At 44.1% G+C, this 26,787-nt stretch overlaps 1 protein-coding gene across 1 annotated transcript in view; it reads right to left on the bottom strand.

Annotated features, from left to right (window-relative positions):
• The window catches only part of KIAA1217, a 375,624-nt gene that overhangs the window by 159,129 nt on the left and 189,708 nt on the right, over positions 1 to 26,787 (bottom strand). Inside the window, 1 exon segment of the mRNA XM_081163126.1 lies at positions 23,602 to 23,879. Coding sequence (XP_081019252.1) covers positions 23,602 to 23,879 — 278 coding nt within the window.

Below are 26,787 nucleotides of genomic sequence, written 5' to 3'. Positions count from 1 at the left end.
TTATTCCTTGCTTGCTTCCTATTTGTAAATATGTCTTGACTGAACCAGGAAATTGTGAACACCACAATACCCTACTGTCACACATTTAAGTTGCATCTATTCAATATACACACACCTCTGTTTAAAAGAAAATTAGGTCACAATATTAAATGAGGATTAAGACTTGTCGCATGCACATATATTACACATCTAATTTGCACTGGCACCCATTAGTATTTAGAAAAGGTGAATCTGAATACTATTGTTCCTCTTGCTGGTTATTGTTCCTAATTGATGAGTTATTACACAAGGACAGCCCATCCCAGCAGAAGCTTACTTCTCAATTCCTAGACTGAACTAGAATGTTTCCCAATTCCCTTGCCATCTTCTTCCCAAACATTCCTAACTATTGGGGGGGGGAGCCCCAATAGTTCACATTGTTTCACACCTCTCAAATTAAGATTCATCATGAACCGCATTGAAATTTGAAATTCCTCTCCTCTCCCCACTAATTTAGGATGAAATGCTGCAGATCTGATACATATTTGTAGGACAAGTTGTAAGGCAAGAAAAGAATAAATTGTAACATGATATCAGATTTTATTTTTATTTTTTAAAAATGAAGTTGTTAAAAGGAAGGGATGGAAATCCTAGTCTGGACTGTGGCTTGGATAGTAAAGGTAAAGGACCCCTGACCATTAGGCCCAGTTGTGACCGACTCTGGGGTTGCGGCGCTCATCTCGCTTTACTGACCGAGGGAGCAGGCGTACAGCACACGGAAATGCTGTTTACCTTCCCGCCGGAGCAGTACCTATTTATCTACTTGCACTTTGATGTGCTTTCAAACTGCTAGGTTGGCAGGAACAGGGACCGAGCAACGGGAGCTCACCCCATCGCGGGGATTCGAACCGCCGACCTTCTGATCGGCAAGTCCTAGGCTCTGTGGTTTAACCCACAGCACCACCTGAGTCCCGTGGCTTGGATACGAAGATACAATTTGAATTCCCATGTTGCAATGAGTTTTAAAGAAGCTGTGTCTGTCGCCTTAAACAGAACTCATTGAACTTCTCTGGCCTGACACCAAAACGCAAACTTTTTTGGGGGGGTTGACCCTTTATTATTCATACGAGAACCTGGCAGGTCACACCTGGAAGCAAAGGAAGAAAAGGGTGTGTGGATTTAATCACTCTATTATGTGGGCAGAGTGTGATGCTTTCTGCGAAAAGAGAAAGATAATCTACAATGCAGGTGAGGGGTTCACATTACCTAAAAGCAGCATCACCTCTGACAGACCTGAAAGCAAAACCTAAACTTCCATCTTCTGATAAAAACACTAAAAAGTAATGACATGTTGCTTAGCACTCAAACACCTCCCATATTTCTTTAATCCTCAGCAACTCATTGAAGTATAAAGTTTATATAACTACGGTATCAACAGAGAATGAGGGAAAGTAACTTGTCCACAGCCACCTAATGAATCTGGTATCCAGTGTCTTCAACACATTTTCCTTTTACAAGAAACACAGCAGAAATCCCTCTTTCCTTTCAAAAGACCATTCCTGATTATGCCAATTAAAAAGTGATTTCAAAAGAGACACCGTCCCCTGCAATATTTCATCATTACAATAAATTATATAAGGAATTCAACATTTGTTTCCTTCATTAGTAGTTGTTCTTCAGCATAGCTGAAGACTTTTCATCTTAATTGGTTAGCTATGAGGCGTTTCCTAAATTTTATTCTGGGTGCTAAAAGAACTGCAATCACATTTCCAGTAAAGCCTATCTACTGGGCTGGATTAATCTGAAAGCCACAGTAGGGTAATTATACCTTTATTAGGAATAACAAATAGGCCACAAAATCATGAGCAAGTTTTTTTGAGCTCTCCACAATTCTTCTTCAGGCTGGAAATGAAAACAAAAGTAAGTGGTGGATAGAAAAAGGCAGATATGGTCTAAAGGCCCCCAAATAAGTACCAGTCTTAAGATGGAACAAAGGAGGACTTGTGCAGAAATAATTAGATTAGCCCCCACTAGGTGCTATGTAGATTTCGAACTGAGCCAAAAGCTACAGTGAAAAAGAAGGAATACCCTTTTATGAAGAGTAGATGGGCTATGCAGCAAATGAATAGATGGTAGCCCTATAGGCAGCTACTATTACAATGGCAGCTACAACTGCAACCTCTGTGTTCAGATGCAGCAGTATTCAGAAACCCATACCACAGATGCCCATACCACCACTGGTTCATCTAGTACTGGCAACACTGACTGGCAACAGCTTTCAGACAAGCAGCGGCCCTATCCCAGCCCTACCGAGAAATGGCAGGGATTGAACCCAGAATCCTTTGCAATGATGCTGATGAATGAATGGCTGGCTGGCTGAACAGAATCTTGTAAAGCATTGTGCCCCAGTAAACAAACTATATATATTATTCACTATTGTTTATGGGAACCCTATCCACTACATTGTAGCAGACTTATGTAGAATCAAGACTGAACACGTTGACTTTTAAAATGAAAGCACTTCCATCTGATCTGAACCACTGCTTCTCTAACCTACTATGTACAGCAATAGGGGGGGGGGGAAGGACTCCAGCAATGCTCAAACTCTCTTCTTTCTTATTATTTTATATACTTAAGACCTGAGACTTTTTACTGAAAACCAGCTGTAAGGCTAAGCTTGCATTCATATCAAATCCTAACATCACGCTCCACCTGCTTTTTGAAAAAAAGGGGGCAAGAGAAAGCAAAACATGCTTGCAGAGCAACAGAGGACTGTTAGAATAATCACAACAGAAGCAACAAATGGGAAACATTTCAGTAATCTCCATAACTTAAAAGTACATGCTCTATACTATGCAGTCGATTCCATGATGCACCATATTCAAAAGAAGCCTACAGTCTACTAGTAACATTACAGCTCATTAAAAGTATACAGTAACTTAATTACGCTTTTAATGAGGGCATTTAATATAATTTTTAAGAAATGCATTTGGTTTTGGAACACAAAGGGATTTGATGTTCAGTGTTGAGAGAGTGTATTAAATCAGAACTCTCACACGCCTTACGTAAAAGCTAGGTAGTATTTTAGATGCTTAATCTTCGAAAGAAGATTTGATAAAACATCCACAGATCTAAAACACTATCTCAAACATTAGTAAGAACATTCCCCTTTCCAGTCACATATGTTTGAAGGATTTAACTTTTCCTGCATAATCAGTGTAGAACACCTGGAAGCTACAAAACAAAGCCGCAGTTTGGAAGCAAAAACTTCTCCTGTACCTGGTTAATTTTGTACACGCCACAGGAACAGCAGAGAGATGAGAAGCTCCTTTTCCTTCGTGGACCTTTTGGCAGAGAACTAGAAGAGTGACCAACATCCAATTCCATATTCTTGGTGTCAGCAATTTCTCAAACCTTTGAGGAAACCACCTCAGCGCGGCATCCTAGATCTCCAAAGATATCCCTTGCACCAGGTACATATGGTATGCGCATTGAGACGGAGCTGTGAGCAAACGTTCTTGCACATTGGGGTGTAGATATGATTCACAAATAGAAAATACCGGTTTTTCATGGCTTGGCTTGCATAGCAGTCTTTGGGTGTGGCTGAAGTGAAATGAATGCCGGTGTACGCACTGAACTCTGTGAAAGACAAGCTGCCTCTAATCGCAAGGAGGACTCCTTCCTCACCTTGGTAAAAAAATTAAAAATCCTCCAAAACAAGCAAACCCTGCTTGTGTAGTTGTGCACCTCTGAAAAATGGGAAGTTAATAAGAAAGGCTTTTGTGCTGGCCGATAGGGACAAAAAGGGATGCATCTCACAAAGGAACATATGTCAATTTCTACCCGCTTCTCTTGGCCCAGAAACAGATTATGAAAGACTGAATTAGAATAACTGTTAAGGTTGGCACACAGGGTGGGGAGGAGAGCAATGAACTGAACACTTATCACATAGAAGGTGTGATGATGTTACAACTGATGTGCTTGGTCCTGGCTTCCTTTGGATGAGAAAAGGACCATGCTGGAGGTACTATATTCAACCCCCAACATTTCCAGGTTTGGGCTGGGAAAGACTCCCTGTTCTGAAACCATGATGTTTCAGACAGACAGTGGAGAAAAAACTGAGCTAGCTGAACTGTTGTCCTATCTGACGCAGCATAAGGTTACTTCCTATGTTCCTATAGAGAAACAGAGACTTCTGTATCCTGTAAGTGCCCTTCCATGCACACAAGGGCTTTTCATCTAGAGAAAGGCTAGCAGAAGCGGAGGAGAAAGAGATTTTCAATGCTCATGGGTCCCCAACCCTCTAGAACAATTTTTCAGGGGCTGCTGGAGTCTGGGGGTGGGGGAGGGAGGGGGGAATCAGCAAAGATTGTCTCCCCTCCTCTTCCATTAGAGGACGCCTCTGTCAGAGCAAGAGCACCAATTGGATTCCAGCCATTCATGATTTGGGTTGTATCTGATGCTAGTCCTACTTAGAATAAATAAGTGTGATCAGATCCATGCAGGCAAATTTATTACATGACAGAGAGGAACCATGCAAGCAATTTGTGCATCATTCAGTTGTGAAATGGGCAACAGCCATCTGTTGCCTCGTTCTGGATTCCTTGCATCAAGCCTCCAATTTGACTAGATGGTTTTCAAGGCCGCTTCCAACTCTGATTTGGAAGAGACTCCAAAGATCATCTAGTCCATCAAAGCACAACAAGAGCCCTGCTGGATTTGGCCAATGGCTCATCTACTCCAGCACTGTGTTCTCACAATGGATGACTAGATGGGCACAGAAGGCATGAAAGCAGGATCTGAGCACAACAGGATTCTCCCAACTTGTGATTCCCAGCAGCTGAGCTTCAGAGGCATCATGCCTCCCATACCAGCCATTGTGGCCGGTACCATGTTTCTGCCCCACGGTAGCGCCAACTACCCTTCAGTTTCCCACAGATCTAGTCATGCAACTGAGATCACAAAATGTCTGAAGCAGGGATCAGGTGCAGTGTCTCTAAGAGGTGCCAACAGAGCAATAGCTGATAACGTAAGCAGCTGATAACTGCTCTTCAGCCTCTAATTGACTTCAGCGGGACTATATCAGTGTCAACAGTTTGTGAAATTGTCCCTTAGGGGCAAAACAATGGTTTTTATATCCATTAAAACGCCTTCATCTCAGTAAGATGCATCAGCTTCTTTAAAATCCTCGCTGAAAGGAAAGCCTATGAAGAAGAATATAGGGTTAGTGTAAGATTAACTGGGTTGCTGCCCGGTCCTTTGCTGGGCAGAGGAAGCGATTTATTATTTCGATCTCAGTCTTCTGCAGACAAAGTCAGAAAATTACAACAAAATAAATAAAGCTGCATTCCTAGAATATAATAGAAAACAACAAATCACATTAAAGCGACCAATTCAAATATAGTATATAAAAGCAGCTTTAAAAAGAGGCTGAGGCAGTAACGTTATTAATCAGACATTGCCTTGGTTCACACAGCACACTAACTCAGCCATTGCCAACCTGGTGCTTTCTAGATGTTTTAGACCATGGGTCGGCAAACTAAGGCCTGGGGGCCGGATCCAGCCCAATTGCCTTCTGGATACGGCCCACGGACGGTCAGGGAATCGCTGCGTGGATCGCCATTCCCCCCCTCTTCCACACACACACTGCGCCGCCGCCGCCGCCTCCCTCCCTCCTCCTGGCTTCTCCCTGCCCTGCCTAGAGGAGGTAGGGGGCTGGGCTTTATTGAGCCGTGGTTGGCCGAGCGCCATTTTAAGCAGCCCCTCTCCAGAGCCAGCCCTTTTGCGCTGCTCATCGTCCCGCCGCCGCTGCCAGCCCCTGCCAATCGCAAGGCACAGGTAAGCAGCCACCAGGGCTCGTCCACTGCTGTGGAGAGGGGAGGGGAGAGTCGGGGGGTTTCTTTTCAAAATATAGTCCAGCCCCCCACAAGGTCTGAGGGAAAGTGGACCGGCTCCCTGCGCAGATGCCGAAAATCACAGGTGTGCATGCAATCCGGCCCAGCCCAGGGAAGATAAACCTTGCTGCCCCCTGCTCTAACATATCAGGAATGCAGAAGCAGCAGCAAAGCACACAGCAATGGTGGTGGAAGAAGAGAGATGTGAAGTAATGCAAATGGTGTTCTAGCAAGCCCCAACCATATGACAATTAAGTCCAGGTTCTAAAAATACCTAGTTGCAACCATTGTGCAAAGCATCTTTGGTTTGTTCACTACACATGCCCTGTTTTTCAATATTACCGAAGGGGTTTTAACCACTGGACCCATATTACCAAACTGAGCTCAGTGAGAACTTTTCTCTTACGCTCCGCTGCAGAAGCAGGCAATTTGTACAGCATGATACAAACATAATAGGAGTCAAAGATTGGCAGCCAATTTGCATATTCTGTTTGCACATCATTAACATAATTTACATGAACAAGTTGGCCTTGAAGTCCCATCTCAACAGCTGCGAAAAATGAAGAACCAGTCCCATGATATCAATTTGCTTTCTGGTAGCTGAGCCTTTCAAAAGACTCCCAGAGGGATAGGTCAGTCTGTGGCAGCACGAATAACAAAGCATCTTGTGGCACCGCAAAACACTAAGAGATTTATTGCGACATCCCCTGCAGTGAGCTATAGTTGACTTTGTCAGGTGTATGCATTCTGGTGGTGCTGTCAGTCTCCTCGCCAGAATCCTGAGGGCTAGAAACTCACTTTAAAGGAAGTGAAAGCTGTGCTTTTTCCTGGAACCCAACAGACTGCTAACAGGCAACCCTGGGCTTATATTCCCCTGCAAGGCTAAAGAAATCAACAGTGTCATATTGAAGCAGCCTCAAAATCCTTTAATTCTGATTTGTCTACTAGTTATGTTTAAAGATCCAAACATTGGGGAGCCTGGCAATTCAAATCAGGACCATAACACTGGAACAACCTCCCCCTGGCTCTGCAAGTGTGGACAAATAGACAGGTAAATTGCAGGCACACCTGCTAGTATACAACGTATTGCCAGCACTGTTGCAACTAACAAGGCAGTTGCAACAGCTCTCAGCCTGAGAACAAGGAACCGCAGGCTCATCGCTGCTCAAGAAAAGGCTTCTGGGACTCCTCTCCCCACCATAAATAGAGAAGTCGCTGACCAACGAATGATAGCTTAGACAAGCAGTCACTCAGCTGGAGGTATGGCACAGAGTTTGCTAGGGGCACCAGTGCAGCACCCCACAGTGCTACACAACTCAGAAGGGTTGTGAATAGGTCCCTTTGCAAATACACCAGCTCCCTAAGGCAAAATAATGTGATGAAATAAATCGGCAGGTGGTAGGTGATGCAAGGATCAAACAGGAGCCTTGCAAGTTGGACACCAATTTCCTACTGCAGGAGTGGCTAGCCTGCAGCATGTGGGTCCTATCCAGTTAAAAAAAAAAGTTAGAAATTGGATCAGCAGTGCTAAAACTACTGCAATAAACTCCATATCTGAGTGCAGCTTAAATCTCTCCAATGCTCAGAGCTGGGATTCCAGATAGCAGGAGATGTATCTTTGTAAGGGCCACATAATGTTAATTCCACATTTGCAAGGAACTGAATGTACTTTCTGGAGCTCCTGGCCCATTAATATTATACAGGAACCTTCTGTGGTCTTAACCACTGAGCCTAGGGCTTGCTGATCAGAAGGTTGGCAGTTCAAATCCCCGCCATAGGGTGAGCTCCCGTTGCTCGGTCTTAGCTCCTGCCAACCTAGCAGTTCGAAAGCACATCAAAGTGCAAGTAGATAAATAGGTACCACTCCAGCGGGAAGGTTAACAGCATATCTGTGCACTGCTCTGGTTTCGCCAGAAGCGGCTTAGTCATGCTGGCCAAATGACCCGGAAAAAAATGTCTGTGGACAAACGTCGGCTCCCTCGGCCAATAAAAAGAGATGAGCGCCGCAACCCCAGAGTCGTTCGTGACTGGACTTTGCTGTCAGGGGTCCTTTACCCAGACATAACACGTCAACATGTAATTGCATTGTGTATATTTGCTTTAAAGCTGCTGGCTTTATTTCTATTTTGATCAATTTTATGTCAACTTCTTTTTAACGTTTGTTTTTAATGGGTTTTTGTTGTTGATTATTATGCACTATATAAATCTTTTTAAATATTCATAACCCATCAGAATGGTTGCAATAATGTCATTTGCTTCATCTGAAAGTTCCCCGCCCCCCCATGATGTATTAAACAATGTTGAATTGCAGGCACAACTTGAAGTCCTATAAAACAACCACAGTCACACCACTAAATGTAGTTTTGTTGACAGCCTTTTCTATATTAGAGGGCAGATGTGCTTCCTGGCCCTAGGAGACAGGCATCTCAACCCCAATCAACAGCTGTTAACACATGTTGCCTTTTTATTTGTTTCTTTTAAAAAAAGACCATGGCAAGCAACATTTTTTTGGGGGGGGGGACAACTAGGGAAGCTCTTTAAAAATTATTTAGTGTGACAGAAACCCCGTCAGAAAAGAATCCACAGCAAAAGCATAAAGGACACAGACTCGCATTAAGCAGCTGTGTGTTATTTAAAGATTCTTTCAAAAGAGCAGTAATAGGGGTATTTGCTCAAATATGCAAAGATGTTTCTAACATGTATTTTAAAGCTGTACAGTGAGTTGCAATTGTCAAATAACTGCATTTATACCCCACTATATCACAATCAGATGTTTAAGGGTTTTTTATGTTAAAAATACAGCTTTTTTCGACGCAGAAGCTAAGGCACATCTTTCCTTTTCTTATTGCATTACCAGCTCAGCGCTGCTGAAATAAGTCAGTTAATGACATTAACATAGCTATTTATGTAACCCCTTTTTTTAAAGCAACGCTTATTCTAACTCATTGTAATCAGAGTCAAATATTTGTTCCTTCTGTGAGTAATTTATTACTAATTACAACAGATGGGTAGATGACATTAGCAGGCACTAAAAATAGAACTGCTCTAAAATAAATAAAGTTGAAGGGTAATGTTTGCAAACCTCTGTGAGAATTTAATGTGGGCTTACAAGTTGCTAGATCCAGCATATAGCTGTGAGGTGGAATCTGGCTGCTGACCAGACAGTCTCCCCACGCCTAGCAGTTCACTGTGAGGGCCAGTCCAAGACCTTCTGCCACCTGACGCTAAAAATGAAACAGTGCCTTCCATGCACAGAAGCTAAGTGGGCTAACAGTTGAATCTTACCCACAGTGCTAAGATTACCATCAGTGAGGTGCTGCCACTACATCCAAACTGTCAACTTACTTTGCCTAATAATAGGGCCGGCCCTGCTTATTGCAGGGTTTTTAAAACCCTGAACTCACCATGTAACAGCTTCCATTTCCCTTCCAATGGAAAAGAAAGCAAATCCCAAGGGGTGGTCTGGAGAGCAAGAGTAGGCCCACAGTGTCCGGAGGGCCACAGAACATAAGGATGGGGGCCCACAGGTTGCCCACCACTGGTATGAAGGTCAGAGTGTTGGACTGGAGCCAGAGTTCAAATCCCCTCTCGACTACAAAGTTCAACGGGTGATCTTGACCCAGTCATTATTATCTCCCTGCCTCCCAGGGCTGTTGAAAAGGGGAGCCATGCATGCCATCCTGAGCTTCTTAGAGAATGGGTGGGATTAAAAAAACCTGTCTAGGTTACTAGTAGCCTTTGAAAATAGTAAGGTAAAGGTAAAGGGACCCCTGACCATTAGGTCCAGTCATGACCGACTCTGGGGTTGCGGTGCTCATCTCGCTTTATTGGCCAAGGGAGCTGGCGTACAGCTTCCAGGTCATGTGGCCAGCATGACTAAGTCACTTCTGGTGAACCAGAGCAGCACACGGAAACACCATTTACCTTCCCAGGGAGCTGTACCTATTTATCTACTTGCACTTTGACGTGCTTTCGAACTGCTAGGTGGGCAGGAGCCAGGACTGAGCAACAGGAGCTCACCCGTCGCGGGGATTCGACCCGCCGACCTTCTGATTGGCAAGTCCTAGGCTCTGTGGTTTAACCCATAGCGCCACCCGCGTCCCTCTTGAAAATAGTATATTCGTATAATAAGCCAAAATATGTTCAAGCCTCATTCTGCCACACAGAACCACTTTCTTCTTCCCTTTGCACAAATGAGCAAACAAACCAGGAATTCTTCAGTTAACTACAGTCTCCCATTTTGTCAACACTGGGAAGCTATGGTGAATGACTTCAAATCAAGGCAGGATATGAAGCCAAATTTAAACCAGGGCTTGTTCTGAAGCAGTTCAGTTGTAATGGGACATGAAGTTAACTGAGGACTTCCGGGTTCATTTGCCAGCTTATACAAGGAGGTCGCATTCAGGGGGATGAAGCGCAATCACATAAAGCCGAGATATGATCTTCAGAACACACCCAGTCAACAGCTAGAGTTACAAACAATTAAATGGGCCTGCCTGTGTATTAGCTATGCATGATGACAAAAGCACACATCCCCTTTGTAGGCAAAATGGTTTGCTCAAAAACTGGCGCATGCCTTGCTTTGATAACACAGCTGTAGCTACTAAGACACAATGTGACAGTAGGTTTCCAACCTCTAGGTAGGAGGAAGCAGGGCTAAAGTGGTTTGGTTTGGTTTGGTTTGGTTTTTTTTACAAATTACTGGTGAATTGGATTGTGAATTAAGAGGAACGAACCAAAGAAAGACCACACACAAATTGTAAACAGCGTCTCTCTCCCAAGTGCAAATAAATGGAGGCACATCAAAGAACAGAGCCCCTTGTTGTTTGATGCACCCAGATGCAAAATGCCCTAGTCATGCATTTTGCTAAATTGGTGCAATTTCAGGAGGAAGTGTAGGCTGAGGATATAGGAGCCAAGAGGATCTACACTACAAAACAGTGCTGCGCTCACAGGCAGGGTCTTCTTCCCCCATCTGTTGTGCTGTTTCAGCAAATGTATTCACCAAAGACAAAAGAAACAGAAAACGCTTTCAGCTAGAGATTTGCTTGTGTTATTTACTTTTGATCCCCTAAACAGATCTCTGCAAAGGGGGTTTAAACCTCAAGGATTAAAATTAGATGGAACTAACTGACCAGGTGTGTCCGGCTCAGCCAGCTTTTGTTCGGAAAGGCACATGCATTGAAAGTGCCTCAATACACTCACTGGTCAGAGAATTACACACAACTCTGTTTGCATTGGGCATTATCAACGTAAAGACATCACCCATTACTGAAATTCCCCATTCTAAGCCCAGGGGAAGTGCTGCCTGCACCAACTCGGTTAAACAAACATGCTGCGTGTGAGGTTCAGGGAGAGCAAATAATTTTCTGCCGCCACAGTATCTTTGCAGGTGCAGAAGCGATTACTTAGGAGGGGCAGCCTGCTTCAAGGAACAAAATCTTATTTATGGGCTTCTCTCCTTTTAAAGGTTCCTATTAACAAAGATTACAGGCCTGCCCACCCTGTATTTGAGATCAAAGCTTGCTTCAATATCTGTTTTTCAGATGGGCATGTTCCGAGGTCACTTTCTGTTGTCCTTGCCAGGGACTCTTGGAAGTCAGTGCTTAACCCGCCCTGCCCCAAGGAACCTTGTCCATGTGCCTTTCTGTGGCTCATTCTACCATCAGTTCACAAACAATACCAATGATGCCTAGAACATGCTCCTGTGATGCCTACACACTGTAGGGGAGACTAGTTATAGTGGGCAAGCTTACCTTCTGAAAAGCTCATTTCCAAATGGCTTCTTGTAAAACAAACAAACAAACAAACCCTGATAAGCTTCTGAGGAAACTACTGAATGTTCTGAAAACACAGATAGTTGCTCTACACCAGATCAGACTATTGGTGCTCTACACCAATATCAGACTATTACTCCATCTAGTTCTGTACTATCAGTGGCTCTACATAGTCTCTGGAAGAGGTCTTCTAACCTGAGAGATACCAGGTCTTGAACCTTCTGTATGAAAAGCATGTGCTCAACCTACTATGGTACCTCCACCAAACCGATGAACCTGGGACTGTCTACATTTGAAGTATGTGTTCTACCACACAGATATGGCACCCCCCCAAAAAAAACCCCCACCGTAGCATGAAGGCAGGGTTAAAGGAAGCTGTGGTCCTCCAGATGCTGTTGGACAACAATGCCCATCAATCTTAGCCAGCGTGGCTCATGATCAGGAATGATGGGGATTGTAGCCCAACAACATTTAAAGCAACATTTCCCAATCTTGGATGCCAATTCCCATCTCCCCCAGACAGCATGGCCAATGGTCAAGGATAGTGGAAGCTGTAGTCCAGCAACATCTGGAGACCCAAAGCTGGTAAAGCCTGATATAAGAGAGCCACAGGTTCTCCACCTATGTTTTCAGCATAAAAAAGGACCATCGGATCAGTATGGCTCTCTGAAAACACTCCACAGCAAGTGTCAGCTTTGTTTTGGCAGCCCCCCCCCCAACTGAACACCAAGAATCATAAAAAAGGAGTCTTGCATGTCTGATCAGGCAGAAGAGGACAAAACACATATTGAGAACAAATTCAATACTAGGTTTGGGGAGACCAAGAAGCAGACTAGAATGGGGTGGACAATGCCCCATGACAACTGCAGTGTTTTTGAAGCATCGTGACCCCAATGAAAACACACCCAACCTGCTGAAGATTGGCCGGTTGGTGCAAAAGCAGAACAAATGAGCTACATCCATTTTCCTTTGCACTTTTCTTGCACTTGAATCCCTTTCTCCTTGATATTAAAACATGCCTAGATAAGCTCTTGGCAGTGACTCCATGGCTTCTCAGTCCAGGACTTGTAGATGACTTGTCTCAGACAATGTTGCAAGAAAACAAATACAGAGGAGTAGCTGCTGCTATCAGAAGCAACTGAACAAAGCCCAGTCAAGGATTGCAACATGGCCAGGTAAAGTCTTACACACAGATATGAGTGAATGCCAAGAGGCTGTTCTGAAACAGTTCATTTCGGATGCCTCCCCTTCAGAAAGCAGCTAGCTCTGGAGAACTTTGGAAACAGACTCTGGGGCAGTGCAAGGGTCTGTGATCAGGAACAGTTCAAGCAAGAGGCCATGCCGCCTGGCATGCAAAAGTGACTGTATATGTCTAAAGAGGCTCTTTGGACTGATTGCTCATGGTTCTAAAATTGCAAAGCAACTATTCAGAGAGAAAGAACACACAGGACTGTTTCATAAATAAAAAATCAAAGCAGTGAACTGCCTTCACCTTGATAAGGAAATGAGCTTGGCAAACTGAACCAGTCCTTTATATCCCTGCCTGATCACTGATGCCTTGGGGGGAGTCACTGTTAGTGGTCCTCCGTGGCTCAGATGCACGGCTCTCCTATCCACCAGGAACTGTTTAGTATTGTGTTTTATGGAACTCCCTTCCAGTTGAGGTAGTTTCCTTACTGAACTTCCAGCACCTACTGAAGACATTTCTTTTATTATTCCAAGAGGCATTCCAGCTGAAGTCTGATTTTATCATTTTAATTTATTGTTATTCTTTGCATTGTATATTTGTAAACAGCTTAGAGACTATCATACATAAGTGGTATATAAATTATTTAAATAAAAACAACAAATTACTTTAAAAAACAGAAAACTATTGACAACTGCAGACCTAATTCTAGTTCTGCTTCATCTCTTTAGGACAGTCCATCAAGAAGGCGGCATGAAAGCTAGAGCAAGACTAGGAAAACAGAAGGAAGCCCAGTTCTTAGTGGTCCCATTCCCTTGATTTTGATGGTGCTGAACAAATGGGCCCTGACCTGCAGATTGCTTAGGGAGCCGGCCCTTGCATTAGGCAAAGAGAGGCAACTGACTCAGCTAGCAGGTGCACTTGGGAAGCGCTTCGTCTGGGGACAAATGTACCACTGCAAGACCTGAACTGCACTTCCAGCCATTCCACTGGAACATGAAATGCATTTTTCTGTGCATAGAAATGTGCTCCATCCCTAAAGGTTCCCTACAATGCCACTATCCGCAGTCATAATGATAGGTACTCACTAGTTAAATATGCATCAATTCAGAACACATAAGATATTCTTGCTGCAATCAAATGCCATTTTCCTACATATGGTTACCAGCCACAAATTTATTCACATAATATTAACATTGACTCGTTTTTCTTCATATCCCCCCTTCTAGTCTTCCACTTCATCAACCACAATCAGCATAATTAATGCAAATACGCTGGTTTATTTGACACATTGTTCAATATGACATATTTCAATATTAAACACATAACGATTCAGATCCTTTTCCAACCAACACACACACACACACACACACACACACACACACAAAGCAGGCTTGAAATTAAGTCTATAAATTCCCATTAATAACTAATAGTGGCAATTTATCCATGATTGTCAAGTCAAATAGATCTGCAATGCACTAGACAAAAAAAATGGGGTTAAAAAAGAGCTTAAAATAAATTTCCATTTGTTTCCAATTATTTTGTTAGTGTTTTGCACTGCTAAATTTACTTCTGTTCATATATATTAAAAAATGAACAGCAAGTGATGAGAGCTCTTTATACATCTCAGGGTTTTATATGGTTTGGGCTGGAAGCATAGAAACTTGTTTTGAACATTCCCCAGGTATTCTGCCATGCCTCCATCCTTCATTTACATTTCACAGGTGTATTTCAATTGAGTCGGTGGCCTTTCATGCTACAAGCAACTATTTGCCAGGACACCAGCTACACACTTCAACCCTGGCTACCCAAACCACTCCCTTTGATGGTCCAACTGTAAGAGTCCGCTCATTTTATTGCAGCAGCAAAAAAAGGAAAACCTACTTCTATCCACATAGTTTGTTCGTTGATGGGAAAGAATTCATTGTGCTCTTCCCCTCCAAACATTTGCAGTCATATAATGGAACTTGTAGCACCCATTCCAAAGTTGCCCTTCCACAAAATAATGTTATAATAATGAATAATAAGGACCTCTGCAGTTTGCATTTTGAAAGGCTGTTTTATCAAAACAAAAAACAAAAAAACCCCCAAACTTGTGATATTAAGTTTGATTCTTAACAGTGAAAGCAGAAACTGTTAGTAAGAAAGGTTCTACCAATAGAACAAATCCATTTTCATTTTCTGGTTTTTCCTCTCTAATACCACACTCGTATTAAGCATGAGTCACCTAACTTCCTCCTTATTTCACAGCATTCAAAAATCTGCTGATCATTCAAATCAAGAGGTGGGGTGGGGAAAGGAAGGAGGGAGGGAGAGGGGGGAGAGAGAGTACATCATACCAGAAAACCCCGTTTATTGATTCAGCTCTACTCTCAAGAAAATAACACAGCCAAGTAGATTTCAAACAATCGTATTATAGTCGTCGCAAAGCGAAGGAGGACATTTTTGTTTACCTAATTGCAGGATTCTGGAGGCAAGCCAGGAAATACGCTTGAGAACAGCTCCCAGGATTTGAGTAGTCACCCAAATCTTTAGTTCCGAACAAACTCCCTTACAATCCCAGGCAGGTAAAACGCCTCCCATGTGTCTCCACTGCAATTTATTTAGCCCCCCTTTCACCCCCCCTCTCCAAGTGAAACTTTCTCATTTGCATAAAAGCAACTTCCAGCCTATGGGACTTTGAACGGCTACATGTACCCTTAGCTGCCTTAACATGCTTTCCCAAGCATGACATCACAGATCTCCATGGTTACTTAAACCCCACCTGCCTACACAGTAGAGCTAACCTGTCAGATTGAGGCCGCACAATGCAATGGAACTGTTTCCTTCCAAGTAAATGTTTAACAGTCTACTCCTTGGCATGGTGCTGATCTACTACAAAGCAGGTTTATTAAAAAATATATAGAACACATGTTTATTTGGCTTTTGAAGGCGAACAAACTGTGGGAGTATAGGACAGGTCTTTTCTAATAACCGCGGAGCAACAAAATGTGACCTGCACAACTGTGCAAAAAGATACAACCTGCAAGGGTGCACACACCCGAAAAACTGTTGTGTTGAAGACCCAGGCCTTGTGAGGTTTTGCTAATACAGTTTCTGCACGTTCATTGTTTCCCTTTGCAACAATTTTCTTTTCTTTTCTTTTTTTAAAAAGAACCCATAATGCCCTTTGGGCAGCACAACCTGTAAAACTGGTTTCTCCTGGAGACTTTCTCTCCCCCCCCCCCATTTTATTTGGCAGGAATTCAGCTATTTTTTAACAGCCTTCCACCGCTGCTGTGTGCATTATTTGAATCTCACAGCAGATTCCTCCTCCTCTGCCTCAGCTGCTTTTCCTAATGCACTGCCCCCTCGCTAACCGCCATTGCTCTCTCGAAGGACAGAGAACAACAAGAAAGAGTGGTGCAACTCTGTGGACCCTGTGCAATGCAGGGAACTTGGCACACCACGTTCAGAAGCTGCCCCTCCGAAATTTCTGAGACCTTATACACACACACAAACACCCACACCCACACCCACACACCACCTTTTCTTTATGTCTCTCCTCCTTCTTTTCAGTAAACGGCGGGTCTCATTCGCGAGTCATTCCGGGCTTCCCTGGTCAAAGCATGCTGAAAGTTTCATTTTCCATCAAAGGTGCGGGGGGTGGGGGTGGAGTGGAGTGGGGAGAGACGCACAACACCTTCCTCCACTCCGGTCCGGCACCAGCTTCTGGAGTTGTGACAAGCTTCCTACTCCTCTTTTCAGAAAGATCTGAGAAGTTCTGCCTTAGTTTCCGGGGGAATTGTTTTGCAATAAGAGCCACACCTGTCAGAGTGCATTGTCTGTATCATAACAGTGCCTGGGGGTTGATGTTCAGATAAAGGTTCTTCCACTGGGTGCCGACATGCCTATTAGAAGCACTTTTCTGCTTCATGCTAGGTTGATATCTAGATGGTCATACGGGGAGCTTCCCTGCACGCAGCAAGGTTTGCGGGGATCCCTTCCCAAAGGCAGCAAGACCCCCCCTCCACCTGACTATTCACAAAAACATAGAGGATCTCTGGGAACAGCTTCTGATGCAAACTGATGACCTGACAGTGGTGGAAGTCCCAGTGACCACAGAGAAGGTCATTTGTGTGCTTATGGGTTCTTTGGATGCTGTCCAAAAGCCATTAGGCAGCAAAGCATTCATAAGGTGGAAGAGAAGTTGAAAAACATCAACAGATCATTTCTGTCATTCTACCTGGCTGCTTCCCAGCAGTAAAACAATAGATGTGATTGTGTCCCAATAGAAGGAGAAAGGGGTGGCTTCCCGGACGCTGAGCTCCTTGCAGGGGCCACCCACACAAAGGCAGCAAAGTACACAGATGGGATGGATAAAGCATCCAACTGAGTCATTGGGAACACCATGTTAGGATAAAGCTGATGTCTGGCTGTGGTTATGTTTGGGCTGTCTGCAAACTCATGTTCTCCTCATTTGCATTATTTGAGAAAAAAATACTTTTATTTCTTTAATTAATTCTCACATTGCCACAATGTAGACATTTTTGTACACTTCATTTGGTTGGACACCTTTGGAAAAAGTGAGTACCGTATTTTTCACTCCATAAGATGCACCTGACCATAAGACACACCTAGAGGGGGAATGCAAGAAAAAAAAAATTCTTTAAAGGGAGCGCTGAGCAGAACCTGTATGCATCCCAGGCTCTGCTCAGTGCTCCCTTTCACGAGTCGCGTGGAGCGTGTGTGCGGCGCTTGCAGGCTTTTCCCCCAAGAAGGGAGAAGGGCAGCCCGTCACTGACAGGCTGCCCTTCTCCCTCCTCAGGGAAAAGCCACACACTCCACGCAGCTCTTGGAGGCTTTTCCAGGAGGTGGGGGAAGGGACTGAGGGGCTAAGCCAGAAGCTAGAACAGCAAGAGGGAGCGCTGCGCAGCGATCTCTCTCGCTGTTCTGGTTTCTGGGATAGCCGCCCGAAGCCTCTTCAGGACAGTGGAATGAAGGCTCCCGCTGCCCTGAGGAGGCTTCGCGCAGCTAAGCGAAAAGCTAGAACAGCGAGAGGGAGCACTGCACAGTGATCCCTCTCGCTGTTCTGGCTTCTGGGATAGCTGCGCAGCCTGCATTCGCTCCATAAGACGCACACACATTTCCCCTTACTTTTTAGGAGGGGAAAGGTGTGCCTTATAGAGTGAAAAATACGGTATTTTGAAGGGTAGCTGCATTTCAATTTGATTTCAGAACTTATGAATTGGGGCATTTCATATTAAAATGTGAACTGAACTAATTCCTCTCCCATCACTACTCTGGGGCATTGTGGGAAATTAAAATGGCAGCCCTCAACGACCTGACATTTTTCACAGTGCTGTTACCTGTTACTAGGTATCACCACTACCATGTAAACCACCCAGGGTCTACCAACAGAGGGAAGGAGAAGTCTCAGACGGGCCTCCACAGACTTGGAGCCAATTCTCTTATTAGGTCCTCTTAGTTTTTGAGCCTCCACCCATGCAGAAGCTTATGAGGCAGCCAGCCTTTCCTGTAATCCTGTGGTACTCTAACCTTTGAAGAAAGGCAGACCACACATACACCCATTACCAATTAGCTAGGGATTGTCTGTCACAGGTCTTTACGACCGATGAAGAAGCAGACTTCACTAATTGTATGACAGGTTTCCATGAAATAGTTTTAAGATGAACAGCTTGTTGTTTATGCTATCTTTAAACACATCTCTACTTTGATCATGAACCTGGCGAGGGAATGATTCTAGACAAAGGCAACATGTTCTCACCCTCTGAGGAATGATGTTGCTTTAAAAGTTATGCACTTATTATCATACCCGATTCATTTATAAAATGTATAAACAGGAGATATTCCTTTGACGCATGCATGTTTTACCCAGAAGTAAGCCCCACTGAATTCAACAGAGCAGCACAATCTTGACCATATCTACTCAGAAGTAGGTCCTGCTGAATTCGACCTCACTTACTCCTGAGAAAACGTCGCTCCCTTAGGATTGCAGTCTTAATAAATTAGCAAGTGTGGCACATTTTAAACAAGCAGCAAATGCAGTTACTGCATTCCTTCTGTAATTTATTGGCTTCGGAGGGAGATCAAGTTGCAAAATGTGTAGGGTTGTCTCTGCAACAGTCTGTTCAAACTTGGCTTGCAAGTATCTTCACCAGTGGAACAAAATATTTACATGACTCAGGAAAGATCTAATCTCACATCTCTTTTTTTAAAAAAAGAAAGCAATTTGTGCATTATCTTTAACTACCACCCTGCATTCTCCACACAGATACTCTAGTTCATTACAAAGATAACAAGCACAATCAATGAAGCAGTTAGGGAAGAGCTTCAAGATTTCAAAGTCAGAGGGGGAAAGAGGGGGGGGCACAAGCAGTACTCAGAGATTTATAGTACTTGGCAGGAAATCAGAGCTCTGAGAGCAGCTCCAGCATCTTATGAGCTGCTGCGGGAAACACCAGTGTTGTACCAGAGTTTCCTGCAGCACAACACGTACACGCGTACATCACACTAGAGCAGTGTTTCCCAACCACTAGTGTGCCGCGAGATGTTGCCTGGTGTGCCGCGGGAAAAATTAAAAAATTCGAAAGATTTTTTTTTAAAAAGTCAAATTTTCGATTGGGGCGCCGTCACTAGATGACCCCTGGGGTTCTCTCCCTCCCTCCCGCTCTGCGCCTCCCTCCTCCTCCTCCTCCTCCTCCTCCTCCTCCAGGGAGGCCCTTCCTGGCTCTCGGCCAAGGCTTGGCGGCTGCCACTCACTCGCTCGCCCACCCGTCCCTCCATCCCTGCACCCGGCCTCTCCCCCTCCGTCCCCGGCGCGGGGGCTGCCGGGATCCGTAGTCCCCTCGCCCTTGGGCTCCGCGCCCGCGCGGGGTGCGCGAACTACGTTTCCCAGCGTGGCCTGGCGGGCCGGGCGTTTTGTTTGAAGCGCTCTTCTCCCGGCCATGGAATGAGCGCAGCGGCGGCGGCCGGGCGGGCAGGGGCTCTTCCGCGCAGACCCCGCGCAGCCTGCCTGTGCCCCCGCGGAGATCGGGCGGCAGGATGGAGCCCGGGGATCCCCGTGGAGGCGGAGCGGCGGAGGCGGAGGCTGCCCCCCAGGTAGGGCTGCGTCGGGGGGGTGTTATTTTTGCAATGCTGCATCCGCGCCGGAGGGGACGCATCGGACCGCGGGGAGACCCCTTGGCGAGCGTGCAAGGCAATGCATGCGTGCAGGCGTTGCATGGAGTGCAGTGCAATGCAATGGCAACGCGGCGCCCTGCATGCATGCATGCAACTTCCACCGGCGCTCCGGACTTGGCAGGTGAGGGGGGTCCCCAGTGGGCGGCAGAGAGAGCCGGGAGGGCGAAGGGGAGCCGGGGGGGAGCAGCGCTGCTCCCCGAGCCGAGCCCGGGGGGAAACTTCGGCGTCGTTGCGCCGGGTGTTGGAAGCGGAGGCTGGCGGGGGGCCCCTCACCTGCAAAACCTGGTCACCTCTCATATATTTCGTGCATTGCATTCATCGCCCGCTTTCTCCTCCAAGGAGCTCCCGGGGGCGCGCGTGGTTCTCCCCGTGTTATCCTCGCAACAACAGCCCTGCGAGGTGGGTCAGGCGAGTGGCCCAAGGGAGCACCCAGGGATTGTCCTGGCCAGGTGGGGTGATTTGAACCCTGCTCTCTGCCCGGTCTTCGTCCTCATTTAGCCCCCACATGTGCATGACTGTGCATGACTGAGGTTTTCCCCCCTCGTCTTGCCTATGGTGTGAGTCTGTCCTGTTAATTAATGGGGTTCTGCCTTCGGAGAAGATGAGCCAGCCCTCAAGGAGGTGATTATGTAATTTGCTAGCAATTCATGTCCCTCCTGGCGTGACGCTGCACGCTGACGTCACGGGGCTGTAATGGTGGTGTGCCTCGAGATTTTTTTCATGAAACAAGTGTGCCTTTGCCCAAAAAAGGTTGGGAAACACTGCACTAGAGAACAGAGATAACTTTAGAGCACCAGGGTATGTGTATCTGGGGAATGCAGAACAAGACAGCCCTATGTCAGAACATGTGAGTGTACAAAGTGTGCTATTATGAAGTTGATGGTGATTCAAATTTATTAGTTGCGTCTTTTGCAAAAGTAATTTGCATGAAAACAAGGCGGAGAAAAATCTAAAACTCAATTCATATTTTTTCAAAGGCAGGACTAAAACTTCCCACCCACAGATAAAAGCCAAAAGCCTGGCAGAAAAGAAATGTTTTTGGCTGGTGTAAAAGAAACATGGACAGAAACTGGCATGTTAACCCCTCCCAAGCTGGCTTAAATGAAAATAGCTTTTGCTATGACCCCAACATTTCTTCTCATCCACCCTTTATTAGGTTGCTCCTGTTCTGCCCATTTGTGTTTTAGCTTTGCTTTAAATGTTGATCGTAATGTCTCTTTGTGTAAACTATATTAGGTGCATTTAGTTGTGAATGTGAATAGAAACAGCTTCTTTATGGCCATTTTCACCAGAAACAGAGCATCTGGGTTTTGCATTTTCTCAGTATATAATTTAAGTTGTGTCATTCAGAAAATGGCTCTTTGATTAGATAGTAGCTATTTTCAAATTTTGTCTTCCACTTCCTCTCCATCAGTGACATCACTGACAAGTGACACATTCCAGATACAGAGGACTTGTCAAAGTCAGCTGTGGATGTTTATTTGACTTTGCATGCTTTTGAAAGGGTGGGGTAGGAAAATGGAATCCGCCCTCAATCTTAAATTCATTTTGAAGACTTTGTAATGACATAATGTGGGCTGGCCAAGGATCTCAGTACTAAATTTAATTGCAAACCGGACATTTCCACATTCCAGTCACCACCATGGGCTGCTTAGCTGCAGCCAGTAAAAACCCACACAAATTAACAGTAGGGCTGCTAGTTTTAATTATCACACCAGTCATCTTAAGCTTTTGTCAATCAATTTATGGGGGGCAACCTAACAGAACAATCCAAACTATAGGAAGCCAAGTATAATCTATACTGGTGTAACCTACCCCTATTCTAAACTCCTTTTAGCCAAGCTAACCCAAGCCTGGCAAAGAGAAGCCAAGCTTTTAAAACATAATTTGACTTGCACCACCTTTTTTGTCAGTGTAACTTTTGCTAGGTAATATGATCAAGAAGAAAGGAATTTGGAACAGGGGTAAGTCTCCTTCTGCCCTGTCCTACCTCTGGCATCATTAAGGTAGCACCCCTGAAAAAGTTCTGAGAATTTTGCCCTTTCTGAAAAGTCACTGAATATTCCCCGATATGTACATTTCAGCAAGGTTCAAATTTGTCTTGAAAACCCAGAGTCAAATATTAAGCCCAACTTTAGTTCCAGCCCTTAGCTCCAGCTCCCAAGCTTGTCCCTGGCTCCTGCATCCCTCTCGACAGCTGCCTATGGCTTAGTTCTGACAAAGAAGCAGGTTGTGCTTTCATGCCATGTCCTATAAGCGCTGAAAAGCAATTGTGTTTAGTCGAGCAAAACTGGTGCCTCAGAACCTGTTAAAATACTTCTGTCACAGCAGGTTGACAAAGGCTCAGATTCAAATCTCGCAAACAACTCATGGATTGCATCCAACTGGTTTTACTCAGAGCAGACCCACTAAAATGAATGAACCAAAGTAATTGATTTCAATGGATCTACTCTAAGCAAAAGTTAGTTGAATATGACCCTGTGATTTGGAACCCAAACCCTGTGCTGAGCTTACAAATCGTGAGGCACATCATGTTTTAGAGAAGGGGAAGCCAATATGATGCCCTTCAGATGTTATGGGCTGCAACTGCAGTCATTCCAGCATGGCAAATGGTCTGGGATGATGGGAGTTGTGGTTTATTATCTGGGGGACACCATGTTAGCTACCCATGGCTTAGAAATACCTTTCTGTTCATCTCTCCTTCCTTGAGAAGCAGAGGTGGAGCAACAGCCTTATAGCGATGATTTGTCAGTTCAAGTATCACACATCCCTTCATGGTTTGTAAAAGCTCACTTTCAACAACATCCAGAGAGCACCACACTGGCTACTCCTGACTCAAGAGAGTCAGATGGTCTGTATTTCTGTCCTAAAGAATTTCAGCCAATAGAAAACACACGATCAGGTGGGTCATGTGTTGGCAGTGGAGCAACTCTTGCTAGACTATATCATTTCAGACTGCAGAAGCGGCAGGACTGAATATTTGGGTGCTTAGTATTTATAAACCCTAAACCAGGCATGGCCAAACTTGGCCCTCCAGACATTTTTGGGCTACAACTCCCATGATCCCTAGCTAGCAGGACCAGTGGTCAGGGTTGGTGGGCATTGTAGTCCCAAAACATCTGGAGGGCCGAGTTTGCCTATGCCTGCCCTAAACATTACAAAAAAGCAAAGAAACAAACCATTTAAACATGTCAGGGAAAAGGCTAGATTAGAATACTTTCCCCTGACAGGTTAAGTTTTCTACGTGCATGGTCCCTCATACAAGAAACTTCCTGCAGACAAACTCTCTCCTGCTTTCACTCTCAAATGGAACTGCACTGTATGATTTTCTAAGACCCAGCAATTCCTGTATTTTATCAGTCTGATCTGGCAGCTTTTTACATGTACGCAAGCTCCATATTGATTCCTTGCAAGAATAAGGGCTCCCTGACTGGCTTCAGTATCAGCAGGAGCTCCATGAATTCGTTCCCATTCAGCAGCAAAGCCCACTTGCACAGGAATTTCATGCGTGAATAGATATCCACAGGGGTTTTAGCATCAGAACCAAAGCCACATATGTAAACATTTGCTTTGTCTTCCATACCTGATCTCTCAGTCTTTCTTGGTGGCCCATGATCGCAGTGGCATGGTGGGGATATTTCTGCTTCAGGTGCTCTAGAAAAGCTTCTCTCTTCTTGTCCATATCTGATGCCTGCATTCCCAGAATTTCTCTGGAACTTCGAGGGCCGCCTACGGTGTGTCTCCGAGGAATGTTGCGGCCTGCCTTTGCAGAAGCCTGGCTGTTTCCAGAAGCAACAAGTTCCTTAGGCCACAGGTATTCTGCATCGTCTAACGAGGTTGCATGCAAACTGCTTTTCTGGTCTGCAAATCAAAAAGGTGAGATACGATCAAAACAGAATCTCAGCAGTCATGCCTACAGAAGAATAAGAAAGTTTATTTTTCGGTGTGGATGTACATGATTTTTTTAAAAAATAGCATAGAAGGATATGGTTCTGCTCCGTTTAATGAGGAGAGATGCTACTAGGCTTAACTAAGACAACCACTAAAATTGTAGTTTGCATAAGCTGTGCAAAACAATGTGAAATGCTGGATGGAAAACGGATCAATAAGCAAACCATGTCCTTGCTATGCAGTTCTCTGTACTGAAATAGCGAGGGGGGAATGAATGGTAGATCTCTTTCTTCCTTAAGCTTTAAAATCTTTTAAGACGTTAAAAAAAATCATCGTAACACTCCAGTACTTTTTAATGGGCCTGTAATGAGACTTCCTTTGGTGATGGCAAATGATAAAATTATTTTCGTACAGTAGAGTTTTAATACTTAATCTTTTTCCAGTGTGTTTTCAAAATGTTCCGAAACTTCTGTGAAATAAGAAGAAAAAAAGCACTTCTCTTTTCTTTGCTCCCTGCCCCCCCCCCCAGTTTTCAGACCATAGCTATGGTTTTAAATTTCATGGATCTCGCTTGGATTTTATGCCTCTCCGAGACAGCAGACTGGAAAATATAGTGTCACTTTTTCAATAAACCATTCTTTTGAGAAATGAAATAAAAGCAAGTCTATGCAATGGGGGGGAGAGAATAACTGGATGCTGGGGGGGGGGGAGTCAGATAACTCTTACAACTTTAAAATCTACTTTTGTTTTTTTATTTTTTTTATTTTTTTTTTATAAAAATTTTTATTGCGTTTCTTTCCATAGGTTAACAGCTTTGTTTACATAGCAACATACAAGAAACATTTTTTATATATGAAGAAAAGTAAAGAAAAAGAAGAAAAAGTTAAGAAACTTTCATAACGTCCTTCAGCAGTTCACTTTTGGACCTCCTCGCATCCTCTCGGCATTGCATTCATTATTCTAGCCAGTTCAGCAATTTGTTATCTTGTTTCCCATCTTATTATACCTTTAAATTTATTATGTTACCAATTTCAAAAATTTGTAATTTAGTTTTAACACTCTTAATAAACATAATATTTTGTTTCTAATTTGTCTCGTTTTTTTCCATCAATACTTACTTTATCATTTACTTAAGTAAATTGCAGAAGCATAACGTTTCTTAATCGTGCGCAATCTTAACATTCAAACAACTTATAATATTTTTGCAAATAGTCCTTAAATTTTTTCCAGTCCTCCTCCATTGTTTCTTCGCTCAGATCTCGAATTCTGCCAGTCATTTCTGCCAACTCCATGTAGTCCATCAGCTGCGTCTGCCAGTCCTCCAGTGTGGGTAAATCTGGTGTCTTCCAGAACTTTGCGATAAGAATCCTAGCTGCTGTGGTTGCATACATAAACAAGGTTCTATCCTTCTTTGGCACCTTCCGGTCCACCATGCCCAGAAGAAAGGCCTCTGGTTTCTTAGAAAAGGTATATCTGAATACCTTTTTCAGCTCATTATGTATCATTTCCCAAAAGGCCTTTACTTTCGGGCAGGTCCACCAGAGGTGAAAGAATGTCCCTTCTGCCTCCTTACATTTCCAACACTTATTATCAGAAAGATGATATATTTTAGCCAACTTGACTGGGGTCATGTACCACCGGTATACCATTTTCATAATGTTCTCTTTCAAGGCACTACATGCCGTGAATTTCATACCGGTGTTCCATAACCTTTCCCAGTCCTCAGACATAATGTTGTGTCCTACATCCTGTGCCCATTTTATCATAGCAGATTTAACTGTCTCATCCTGTGTGTTCCATTTAAGCAGCAAGTCATACATCCTCGAAAGTACCTTAGTCTTTGGTTCTAGTAACTCCATCTCCAGTTTCGATTTCTCCAACTGGAAACCCACTTTTTTATCCATTTTAAATACCTCTTGAATTTGAGCATAATGTAACCAATCTCGCACCTTATTTTTCAGTTTGTCCTGGCTTTGGAGCTTCCAATTATCTCCAACTCTTTCAATCAATTCCCAATATTTTGGCCAGTAGGCCTCCATATTGGGCCTTTTTTTAGAAATCTTGGCTTCCACTGGTGATAACCACCTCGGGGTCTTGCTTTCTAATAAGTCCTTATACTTCATCCAGACGGCAAAAATTGATTTTCTGACAATATGGTTTTTAAACAGTTTATGAACCTTCGCCTTGTCATACCACAAGTATGCATGCCAACCATAAACATTGTCAAACCCTTCCAGATCTAGGACATCGGTGTTTTCCAACAGAAACCAATCCTTCAGCCAGCAGAAGGCTGCAGCCTCATAGTACAACCTTAAATCCGGCAGGGCAAACCCCCCTCTTTCTTTTGAGTCAGTTAGTATTTTGAATTTAATTCGGGGCTTTTTGCCCTGCCAGACAAACTTAGATATATCCTTCTGCCATTTTCCGAAACATTCCATTCTGTCCACAACCTGGAGGGTTTGAAATAAAAATAGCATTTTTGGCAGCACACACATCTTTATAGCTGCGATTCGGCCTGACAAGGTAAGTTTCAATCTTGACCAAATATCCAAGTCTTTTTTAATTTCCGACCAACATTTTTCATAATTATCTTTGAATAAATTTAAATTTTTGGTGGACAAAGATACCCCCAGGTATTTCACTTTTTTAACCACACTTAGCTCTGTCTCTCTCTGGTACCCCTCTATCTCTGTAGGCGTCAAATTTTTGGCCAAAACCTTAGTTTTTTGTTTGTTTAGCTTGAATCCCGCCACCCGACCAAACTCCAAAATAAGTTCAAGAACTCTTTTTGTGCTAGATTCTGGCTCCTGTACTGTAATGACTAGGTCATCTGCAAAAGCTTTCAGTTTGTATTGTTTCGCTCCGACCACTATACCCT

The sequence above is a fragment of the Podarcis bocagei genome (genome assembly GCF_964188305.1).
Source record: "Podarcis bocagei genome assembly, chromosome: 12".
NCBI lineage: Eukaryota > Metazoa > Chordata > Lepidosauria > Squamata > Lacertidae > Podarcis > Podarcis bocagei.
The sequence above is the reverse complement of the archived record's forward strand: the minus strand, read 5'-3'. Positions and strand labels throughout refer to the sequence as shown.